The 11,720-nt window shown below is 54.7% G+C and overlaps 1 protein-coding gene across 1 annotated transcript; it reads right to left on the bottom strand.

Moving 5' to 3' along the window:
• Window positions 1–1,193: 1,193 nt before the first annotated feature.
• On the bottom strand, window positions 1,194–3,345 carry LOC135976018 (uncharacterized). The gene is made up of 2 exons (XM_065570350.1): window positions 2,414–3,345; window positions 1,194–1,818 (listed from the first exon to the last, which is right to left on the bottom strand). Exons 1-2 carry the CDS (start codon window positions 2,955–2,957, stop codon window positions 1,316–1,318), a joined length of 1,047 nt encoding a protein of 348 aa, XP_065426422.1. The 5' UTR covers window positions 2,958–3,345; the 3' UTR covers window positions 1,194–1,315.
• Between the last annotated feature and the right edge of the window lie 8,375 nt (window positions 3,346–11,720).

Raw genomic sequence — 11,720 nt, 5'->3', positions numbered from 1 at the left:
AACGCCGATTCTGGGCCCGGGAAACAAGCACAGACTGGTGGGACCGCATCGTGCTGCAGGTATGGGACGATTCCCAGTGGCTGCGAAACTTTCGCATGCGTAAGGGCACTTTCATGGAACTTTGTGACTTGCTGTCCCCTGCCCTGAAATGCCAGGATACCAAGATGAGAGCAGCCCTCACAGTTGAGAAGCGAGTGGCGATAGCCCTGTGGAAGCTTGCAACGCCAGACAGCTACCGGTCAGTCGGGAATCAATTTGGAGTGGGCAAATCTACAGTGGGGGCTGCTGTGATCCAATTTGCCAGGGCAATGAAAGACCTGGTGATAGCAAGGGTAGTGACTCTGGGCAACGTGCAGTCAATAGTGGATGGTTTTGCTGAAATGGGATTCCCAAACTGTGGCGGGGCCATAGACGGAACCCATATCCCTATCTTGTCACCGGAGCACCAAGCCACCGACTACATAAACCGCAAGGGGTACTTTTCAATGCTGCTGCAAGCCCTGGTGGATCACAAGGGACGTTTCACCAACATCAACGTGGGATGGCCGGGAAAGGTACATGATGCTCGCGTCTTCAGGAACTCTGCTCTGTTTCGAAAGCTGGAGGAAGGGACTTTCTTCCCGGACCAGAAAGTGACCATTGGGGATGTTGAAATGCCTATCGTGATCCTTGGGGACCCAGCCTACCCCTTAATGCCATGGCTCATGAAGCCGTACACAGGCAGCCTGGACAGGAGTCAGGACCTGTTCAACTACAGGCTGAGCAAGTGCCGAATGGTGGTGGAATGTGCATTTGGACGTTTAAAAGCGCGCTGGCGCAGCTTACTGACTCGCTCAGACCTCAGCGAAAAGAATATCCCCATTGTTATTGCTACTTGCTGTGCGCTCCACAATATCTGTGAGAGTAAGGGGGAGACCTTTATGGCGGGGTGGGAGGTTGAGGCAACTCGCCTGGCCGCTGATTACGCGCAGCCAGACACCAGGGCGGTTAGAGGAGCACAGCAGGGCGCGGTGCGCATCAGAGAAGCTTTGAAAACGAGTTTTGTGACTGGCCAGGCTACTGTGTGAAACTTCTGTTTGTTTCTCCTTGATGAACCCTCCAAACCCCCCCCACCGACCCGGTTCACTCTACTTCCCTGTAAACCAACCACCCCACCCCACCCTCCCCTCCCGCTTGCAGAGGCAATAAAGTCATTTTTTTTTAACATTCATGCATTCTTTATTAGTTCCTTACAGAGGTAGGGGGATAATTGCCAAGGTAGCCTGGGATGGGTGGGGGAGGAGGGATGGAAAAGGACACACTGCATTTTAAAACTTTAACTCTTATTGAAGGCCAGCCTTCTGATGCTTGGGCGATCATCTGGGGTGGAGTGACTGGGTGGACGGAGGCCCCCCCACCGTGTTCTTGGGCGTCTGGGTGAGGAGGCTATGGAACTTGGGGAGGAGGGCTGTTGGTTACACAGGGGCTGTAGCGGCGGTCTCTGCTCCTGCTGCCTTTCCTGCAACTCAACCATACGCTCGAGCATATCAGTTTGATGCTCCAGCAGACGGAGCATTGCCTCTTGCCGTCTGTCTGCAAGCTGACGCCACCTATCGTCTTCAGCCCGCCACTTGCTCTGTTCTTCCCGCGATTCAGCCCGCCACCTCTCCTCTCGTTCATATTGGGCTTTTCTCATCTCCGTCATTGACTGCCTCCACGCATTCTGCTGTGCTCTATCAGCCTGGGCGGACATCTGCAGCTCCGTGAACATCTCGTCCCTCGTCCTACGTTTTCTCTTTCTAATGTTCACGAGCCTCTGCGAAGGAGAAACATTTGCAGCTGGCGGAGGAGAAGGGAGAGGTGGTTAAAAAAGACACATTTTAGAGAACAATGGGTACACTCTTTCATTACAAGGTCGCATATTTCGGCTTGCAGGCAGCCATCGTAGGCCACAGTGTTTTGGCTTTTTTAACCTTCTTAACATGCGGGAAAGGTTGCAAACAGCAGCGCATTTCCCATATCAAGGATGAATTGGGTTGTCCATTTAAAATGGGGTTTCAATGTAAAAGGAGTGGCTGCGGTTTCCCGGTTAACATGCGGCACAAACACAAGTAAACCCCCCCGCCCCACACACACACACGATTCTCTGGGATGATCACTTCACCCCTCCCCCCACCGCGTGGTTAACAGCGGGGAACATTTCTGGTCAGAAGAGCAGGAACGGGCGCCTCTGAATGTCCCCTTAATAAAATCACCCCATTTCAACCAGGAGAGCTTTCTGGAGATGTCCCTGGAGGATTTCCGCTCCATCCCCATACACGTTAACAGACTTTTCCAGTAGATGTACTGGCCGCGATTGCCAGGGCAAAGTAATCATTAAACACGCTTGCTTTTTTTTTGTAATGTTTACAAATAGTTACAAAGTTACACTCACCAGAGGTCTCCTGTGTGCCCTGAGGGTCTTGGGTGAGTTCGGGGGTTACTGGTTCCAGGTCCAGGGTCACAAACATATCCTGGCTGTTGGGGAAACCGGTTTCTCCGCTTCCTTGCTGCTGTGAGCTACCTACAGTACCTCCATCGTCATCATCCTCCTCGTTCCCCGAACCGTCTTCCCTGTGTGTTTCTCCAGTGAGAGAGTCATAGCACACGGTTGGGGTAGTGGTGGCTGCACCCCCTAGGATCGCATGCAGCTCCGCGTAGTAGCGGCAAGTTTGCGGCTCTGCCCCGGACCTTCCGTTTGCTTCTCTGGCTTTGTGGTAAGCTTGCCGTAGCTCCTTAATTTTCACGCGGCACTGCTGTGTGTCCCTGTTATGGCCTCGGTCCTTCATGGCCTTGGAGATCTTTTCTAATACTTTTCCATTTCTTTTACTGCTACGGAGTTCAGCTATCACTGCTTCATCTCCCCATATGGCGAGCAGATCTCGTACCTCCCGTTCGGTCCATGCTGGAGCTCTTTTGCGATCCTGGGAGGACTCCATCACGGTTACCTGTGCTGATGAGCTCTGCGGGGTCACCTGTGCTCTCCACGCTGGGCAAACAGGAAATGAAATTCAAACCTTCGCGGGTCTTTTCCTGTCTACCTGGTCAGTGCATCTGAGTTGAGAGTGCTGTCCAGAGCGGTCACAATGAAGCACTGTGGGATAGCTCCCGGAGGCCAATAACGTCGAATTCCGTCCACACTACCCCAATTCCGACCCGCAAAGACCGGTTTTATCGCTAATCCCCTCGTCAGAGGTGGTGTAAAGAAACCGGTTTAAAGGACCCTTTAAGTCGAAAGAAAGGGCTTCGTTGTGTGGACGTGTCCAGGCTTAATTCGGTTTAACGCCGCTAAAGTCGACCTAAACCCGTAGTGTAGACCAGGCCTTAGGTGGCTAGAGAATTTGGGCTGCTACAGGATTAGGTGGCAGATGAGTGTGGGTTTTGAGGATCTCAGTGTTGGTTTTTAGGTGCCTAAAATGCCAATTAGACACCTAACTCTCTTTGTGGATCTAGCCTAAACACTCTGTTATTTTCATGGGCAGTAAGCTCATATGTGCAGAGGCACAGTCCCCCAAGTAATATAGATTGGTAGGTATTTTTATAACAGAGAATGTCCAGATAAATGTCATGACAAATTGGAAAGACACATCAGAATGATCATTTATTGAAAGGTTAAATACGTTGATGTTCGACTCAGTCCTGCAAGTGAAAAACACCATGGAATCCAAAGAAACACTTAGGCATGTGCTTATTTTTAAGTATGTGACTGCTCATATGCTTAAAGTTAAGCCTGTGCTTACAAGCTCTCCTGAACTGGAACCTGGGTGCATAGGTCTGAGAATGCAGCAGCAGGAAAATATGACAAGTTGGCTTCAATGGCTGTAAGCCAGGGGTGGGTGCACCTCAGTGGCAGAAAGTCTGACACAAATTGCCTCCAACCCCTGCTTCTCTGAGGGGCCTGCAGCAAGGTAAAGTTGCCCTAAAAGTGAGTGGCAGAGACCAGGGAGGGAGTATGGCTAGTATGCTCAGGAGATAAGCTAATTAGTGCATTGCATCCACCAGGCAGCCTCTGCTGGGGAACACTCAGAAAGCAGCAAGGCAAACACTTCCTGCATTCCCCCTCCTACTGATTTGGTGCAAACTGCACTTGAGGGGAATGTCACCCTAATCTTTACAACTGCAACCTGCAAACCTGTCAGACACCATACAGCTAGTCGGAGAACATGCAGTGAGTGGCTTCCCGAATGGCTTGCATTTTCTCCGTCTTGATATGCCCTTTCCCTTCTTCTTTCCTATCACTTGTGCAGTGGTTTTGTCACCTTGAACCATATGGTAGGGTTGCCAGGCATCCTGTTTTTGACTGGAATGCCCAGTTGAAAAGGGACCCTGGGGCTCCAGTCAGCACTGCTGACCGGGCCATTAAGGGTCTGGTTGGCATGGGGCTGGCAGGCTCCCTGCCTGGCCCTGCATGCTGCCCCTGCACTGAGCGCCAGCTCCGCAGCTCTCATTGGCCGGGAACCACAACAGGCAGGGGCAGCACGCAGAGCCATCTGGCTACACCTCTGCCTCGAAGCCAGAGGGAGATGTCGCTGCCTCCGGGAGCTACCTGAGGTGAGCGTCGCCTGGAGTCCCACCCTGCACCCCAACCCCATGCCCCAGCCCTGAGCCTCCTCCCATACACAAACTCCCTCTCAGAGCCTGCACCCTGCAACCCTTCCCACACCCCAACCCCCTGCCCCAGCCCAAAGCCCCCTCCCACACCGTGAACCCCTCATTTTGGCCCCACTCCGAAGCCCATACCTGCTCCCGCACTCCAACCTCCTGCACCAGCTCTGAGCCCCCTCCTGCTCCCAAACTCTCTCCCAGAGCCTGCACCCAACACCCTGCCCCAACTCGGAGCCCCCTCCTACACCTAGGGTTGCCAACTTTCTAATTGCACAAAAGTGAACACCCTTACCCCACCCCTGCCTGGAGGCTCTGTCCTGCCCCGTCCCTTCTCTGAGGCCCCGCCCCCACTCACTCCATCCCCTCTCCCTCCATTGCTCACTATCCCCACCCTCACTCACTTTCACTGGGCCAGGACAGGGGGTTGGGGTGCAAGCACAGGGGTGAAGCTGGGGATGAGGGGTTTGGAGTGCAGGAGGGGGCTAAGGGCTGGATCCATGTGGTTTGGTGTGTGGGAATGGGCTCAGGGTGGAGACAGAGGGTTGGGGTGCAGGAGGGGGTGCAGGCTCCAGCTGGGGGTGTGAGCTCTGGGGTGGGGCAGGGGATGAGGGGTTTGGGGTGCAGGAGGGGGCTCAGGGCTGGGGCAGGCGGGTTGGGGGGCAGGAGGGGTTGCAGGGTCCAGGCTCCAGGAGGGAGTTTGGGTGCAGGAGGGGCTCAGGGCTGGGGTTGGGGTGTGGGAGTGGGTGTGGGGTCCAGGCTTCTGGAGGGAGCTTGGGTGTGGGAGGGGGCTCAGGGGCTCCACGTGCTGCCCCTGCCCCAAATGCCGGCTCCACAGCTCCCATTGGCCAGGATCCTCGGAGCCACTTGGCCACCCCTGTGCCTAGGAGCCAGGCCAGACATGCCAGCCACTTCCAGGAGCTGTGCAGAGTAAGGGCAGGCCTTAGCTCCATTGTGCCACTGACCAGGAGCCGCATGAGGTAAGCGCTGCCTGGCTGGAGCCTGCACCCCAAAATCCCCTTCTGCACCCCAACCCCTTGCCCCAGCCCCCCTCCCACATCCCAGTTCCCTCCTGGAGCCTGGAATCCCTCCTACACCCCAACCCTGAGCCACTTCCCGGATCCAAACTCCCTTCTGGAGACCGCATCCCCTCCCATACCCCAACGCCCTGCCCCACCCTGGAGCCTCCTCCCACACTCCGAACCCCTCGGCCCCAGCCACCAGCCCGGAGCCCACATCCTGCACCCCAAACCCCTCATCTCTCGCTTCACCCCAGAGCCCACACCCCCAGCCAGAGCCCTCACTGCCTCTCACATCCCAACCCCCGGCCCCAGCCCAGTGAAAATGAGCTACGGAGGGAGGGGGGGATGGAGTGGGGGAGGCCTCAGAGAGGGGTTAGGGCAGGGACAGGGCCTCGGGGAAGGAGTGGGGCAGGGGCGGAGCAAGGGTGTTTGGTTTTCTGCAGATAGAAAGTTGGCACTCCTACCATATGGGTCTGTCACTGTTTAAGCAGATCTCCCTGTTGAACAGATTGGGCAGTTCTGATTTAAACCACTACATTCTATGGCCTGTTATTTATTATCATGAATGGACTTTAAGAAAACCAAGACCGTTCTGTTTGTAACCGTCCCCCAACTCCGGCCTCCTTCCCCTCCCCACACAAATACAGATTTCAGCAGGAGCCATGTCACTGGGGTTGGGGAAAGGACCACCCCCAGCTCTCACCGGGGGGAGCGGAGCGCCGCGCTGGGAGCTGGTGGGGAAGAGCAGATTGGGGCCGGGCTGCTCTGCTTCCTGCCGCTGCCGGTGAGTAGGGGGGGATCCCTTCCCCCAAGCCCCCAGCCCCAAGCAACACAGCTCCCCGCTAATCCCCCGTGCCTCTCTGGGCCTGTGGGGCTCCCAAAAGGGGCCCCCCACAGCTCCTGCCTCCCAAATGCTGCAGGGGGGAGGCTGCATAGGGCTCCCAAATGGCTAGGGATGGCCCTGTCCGACGGTCCTGGGGCTGGCCGCCGATCAGCTGTTCCGGTGGCCCCGGGGCTGACAGCTGCTCCAGCCCTGCCATAGAGCAAGTCATGGAAGTCCCGGAAAGTCCTGGAATCCCTGGCCTCCGTGACCTCCGTAACAGAATCGTATCCTTAATGATCAGCATTCCCCTAGGCCATTATGCTGTGGTGATGGGGCATGAGAACATGAGTTATACTGACTAGAAACAAAAGGGGAAACGTTTTTCATCTTCCATGCTGGGAAAAGTGCAAAATTCTCCCAGTTTGACTAACTTGGGCCCTGATTCAGGGAGGCACTTAAGCCCATGTGTAAAGTGACCTGATATACCAAGGTACTTAAACTCGACGCACCAAATTCAATTGAGTGGGACCACTCACATGCGTATAGCTAGGCATATCCTTTGGTGCTTGCTGAATTCAGGCTTTAGGACTAGGATAGCTGGTCCCAGCGGCGGACCTAAGCCCAGAGCAGGTGAGTCCAAGCCATCCAATTAAATGGGGCTGGCCTACACCTGGGCCATGAAGGGCTGCTAGTGGGCAGCTGGAGGAGATGGACTGAGACAGCCCTGGGAAGGGAAAGCCACACTGGAGTGGAGTTAGTGTCTGTGGTGGGTCACTGGAGCAAGGGGCCAGGGGCTCAGAGAAGCAGCCCTGGGGCTGCCAATCCAGGAAGGCAGCCGTGCTGACTGTAGGGTGACCAGACGTCCCGATTTTATCGGGACCGTCCCGATATTTCCTTGTTTGTCCCGCGTCCCGACCGACGTGCGGTCGGGACAACCGGACAAACAAGGAAATGCCCCGAGCCTCGAGCCCGGAAGTGCTCGCGCCCCCCCCCCCCCTGCCCCGACTCCGCCCCCTCCTCCCCCGATTGGCTCCCTCCCCGAATCCCCGCCTCTTCCCCGGGCTCACCATTCCCCCTCCCTCCGCAAGCGCTGGAGGGAGGCCCGGGAGACTCAGAGGCAGCGCGGGGCCGGGGTGAGTAACAGTCCGGCCTGGCCCAGTGCAGGCAGGACTCGGGTGGTTGGGAGAGGAGGGGGGCGACCCGCGGGGCCAGGCGACGGGGGAGGAAGCGGCCATGGCGCTCGGCGGCTCTGGCGCCCCCGAACCCCCCGAGCCGGGGCCTGCAGCAGCGCGTACGCTGGGCCCAGCCCCTGGCTAGGCACGTCTGGGCTGCCCAGCTGGTGCTATCCCGCGGCGGCCCCGGGGCGGAGGCATCGGCAGCCCAGCCCCGTTCGTTCCCCTGCGGGACGGGGGGGCTGGGGCCTGCTGCCCCCACTCCGGGGCCGCCGCGCGATAGCACTAGCTGGGCAGCAGCCCAGACGCTGGCCAGGGGCTGGGCGCAGCGTGCGCGCTGCTGGGTCCCCGCAGCAGGCCCCGGCTCGGGGGGTTCGGGGGCGCCAGAGCTGCAGCCGCGGAGCCCCATGGCCGCTTCCTCCCCCGCGGCAGTGGGAGCTGCAGCAGCGGCTGCTCCCGAGTCCCGCTGCCCCGGGGGGAGAACAGCCGCCGCCTGGCCCCGCGGGCCGCCCCCCTCCTCTCCCAACCACCCAACTGAGTCCTGCCTGCTCGGGACCAGGCTGGACTCTTACTCACCCCGGCCCCGCGCTTCCCCTGAGTCTCCTGGGCCTCCCTCCAGCACTTGCGGAGGAAGGTTTTTTTTTTTTTTTTTTTTTTTGGCCCCGCCCCCCGCCACGCCCCCCCCCCACGTCACCCCCCCCCCCCGCGTCCCGATATTTTTCTTTGGTGATCTGGTCACCCTAGCTGACTGAAAGGGGGTGGCTGCTAGGCGCAGGAATGCCAGAGATCCTGGGGAGGGATGGCCCCAAGGCTAAGGAAGATGTTAAGAGTGTTTTTCTGTTTGTTTGCTAACTTTGGCAAGGTTTAAGAAAAGAAACCTGGACATGGCAGCACATGGTTTGGGGCTGGGGAGAAGCGTGGCCAGAGACACCCTAATTCTGCTGGTCCGCAGAAAGGGGCCCTTACACTGTAAGTCTGGTAAGGGTTTTTGTATTACTGCAACATCTCTCTCACCGTCCACTGCAGACAAGAGCTAGAAAAATAGGCTCCTTTTGTCAAATGGGGACAGCTGTAAAAGTTAACCCTGAAATCTAGAGTCAGATAAACACCCTAGTGACAAGTCAGCTGGGTTTTGTTGTCTGTCTTTTTGTCGTGCTGCTGAAGCAATAATCTCTAATGATGTGAACACTGCCATCTCTCTGCTGCCAACCGCCTCGCAGCAGTGGGATGTTAGCTGACCTGAGGAGAAGCCAAGGGTAGCTAATGGGCCATTAGCAGGCATTATCAAATTAGGATTATAATCCATTTTGACGTAAGAAGTAAAATGTTTCAAATTGTCGGCTTACTTAATTGCATCTTCAGAATTTGGCAGGAAATTAACACGAGCGATAATGTCTTGGAATTGACTGATCACATTGCTGTGCATTTCTGTTTAGTGAGCTATTGCAGATCCCTCCCTCAATGGCCCACTCCTGGAGAAGTCCAGGCTCTGTCCGTTTGCCAATGTTTGTAAACTGCATTGAAATCCTGGGGCAAAAGGGGCCTGATCTTGAGGTGCCGTGTCACCTTATTTCCTGCTGATCTCACTGGGGCCATGTCTACATGGCAATAAAACGCCCACAGCTGGCCCAAGCCCCAACATCTACACTGCTATTTTAAAGCCCTGCAGTGTGAGACCCAGGAGCCCACATCAGCTGACCTGGGCCAGCCATGGATGTTTTATTGCAGTGTAGACATACCCTGAGAGATGAGGATGCACAGAACTTTGCAGGATCAGTCCCTGAGAGAGAGAGAGATGTCACCTCCTTTATGGAGACGTAGGGCTTTTATGACCTCATCACCACAGTGTCTGAGCACCTACCACATATCGAAAAATAGAAACTGCAATTACAGTCTCCCTCTTCTTTCCCGGACTGTCGGAGAAACATGCTGATTCATTTATAGTGTTTTGTTTTTATGGGGTTGCATGGGAATGGATATGGGGAACAGATGCTTAATCTCTGATGGCAGACTAAGTAAAACATACAAATAATAACATAGATGCTATAGTAGGAAGAGAGCCTGAGACATAAGCCCTTGTATCAGAGGCCTCGCTGGGCTAAAGTTGTGGTCATAACTTTGCTGATATAAAGCAAAATCAGGCTGTGAGTGAGAGGCAAGCCCTGCTCACAGAATCTGGCAAGAACAGAACTGATACTGCAAAAACACATTCCTAAGAGGTGCTAGGCACAGAGCACTCACGCAAACACATTCCAGAAGGGTGGTACCAGAACACCTAAATACCAACACATTCCCTAAAGAGAACAGGAACATGCTGACCCATCCTAAAAATAAGGTCAGGATGACAGTGTGATGGATAGAGATGTAGAAGGTGATGGGTGGTAACCGGCTACCTCAGAGGGTGTCAACTAACTATGTCAGAGGGGCAGTATGTAACTTGTTTGTATTGATGTATAAAATGGAGTCTCAGAACGAGTGTCTCTGTCTAGCCGAGGGGAGAATGGAAAGTCCCACCATTTACTGAGCCGGTCCATTGTTATGGGCATACATGTATTAGTGGTCCGGTAGAGTCTGCGGGATACTAGTATCGTACTTCATCAACAATAAACCTGGCTGGGTGCCTTCATCCCTTAACAGATCCTGTGGTCATTGGGCAGTTCGCTCAAGGTCTGGTGTGCCAGCTGTCTGCACAGAGCTGGGACAATACACAGGGAGAACACACACGCAACCAAACATCTTACCACAGATGCTGCTCCTGAATCAATCAGAGGGGTTGCTGTAGCGTCATAAAGCACGCTGCCACTAGAGGGGGCTGGTGTGCACTACTTCCAGCCATACTCCTCTTTTAGGAGAGTTGTCTCGGTGGCTTTGTGGGAGGGACAATTAAGCAAATCTCTCTTCTCGGTCTCTCAGTGTAAATGAGAGGTCCTATAACCGAAGGAAGCAGTGTTTATTTCTCAACTTTTGAAGTATGACAGCTCAGCTACTTGAAATAAAAATACAGACATTTGTTAGGATTTGAAGGCAAGTTTTTTGTAACATTGTCCTCATTAATCCTGTCAGCCGTGCATTTTCATTCTGCTCTTCAACACTTGCTAAAGATACACTACTTTTTTTGGCTCAATCAAACTGGCTGTGAAACTTCCTTGCCACTGCCAATAGGCACAAAATAAACACTGCAAAGTCATTCCAATACCCTCATTATTCCCTCTGACCAGGGTGAGCTCTTCTAAAGCAAACTACTCTCCAACACCTAAGGAATGTCTACACTTAAAACGATACAACAGCAGAGTTGCTCCACTGCAGCTGCACTGCTGTAGCTCTTCAGTGTAGACACTACCAATGCAGATGGGAGGGATTCTCCCATTGGTGTAGGCCAGCAGTTCTCAAACTGTGGGTCGGGACCCCAAAGTGGCCAGGGCTGGCTTAGACTTGCTGGGGCCCAGGGCTGTAGCCCGAGCCCCACCACCTGGGGCCGAAGCCAAAGCCTGAGGGCTTCAGCCCTGGGTGGTGGGGCTTAGGTTACAGGCCCCCTGCTTGGGACTGAATCCCTTGGGCTTCAGCTTTGGCCCTCCCACCCAGAGCAGTGTGGCTTGGGCTTCAGTCCCCCTCCTGCGGTCGTGTAGTAATTTTTGTTGTCAGAAGGGGGTCGCGGTGCAATGAAGTTTGAGAACCCCTGGTGTAGGTAATCCACCTCCCAGAGAGGCGGTAGCTAGATCAACTTCCCACTGTCTACACTGGGGGTTAGGTCGGCTTAACTACACCACTCAGGGCTGTGGTTTTTTCACACCGTGAGCAACATAGTTAAGCTGACTTAATTTTCTAGTGCAGGCCAGGCCTTAATGTGGCTTAGATTCAGGCACTGACCAGCAGCAGAACTCCTAGACAAGCAGAGTGAAATTCAAGAGTTTCCTGAGCAACTTTCAGATACTTCCTTATTTCCAATAGTAGGAACAACAAAGCGACATTGAGAGTCACGTTGGACTGTATGAACAGGAATCCTGGCTTGGTGTTATGGTGTGACAGAGGAAATAGGCCTTTTTGTGAGGGAGCAGTGTCGTACTATATAATTCCAGTTCCTAT

This window comes from Chrysemys picta, chromosome 16, assembly GCF_011386835.1.
Source record: "Chrysemys picta bellii isolate R12L10 chromosome 16, ASM1138683v2, whole genome shotgun sequence".
Taxonomy (NCBI): domain Eukaryota; kingdom Metazoa; phylum Chordata; order Testudines; family Emydidae; genus Chrysemys; species Chrysemys picta.
This window is presented reverse-complemented; position numbering and strand designations above follow the sequence as displayed.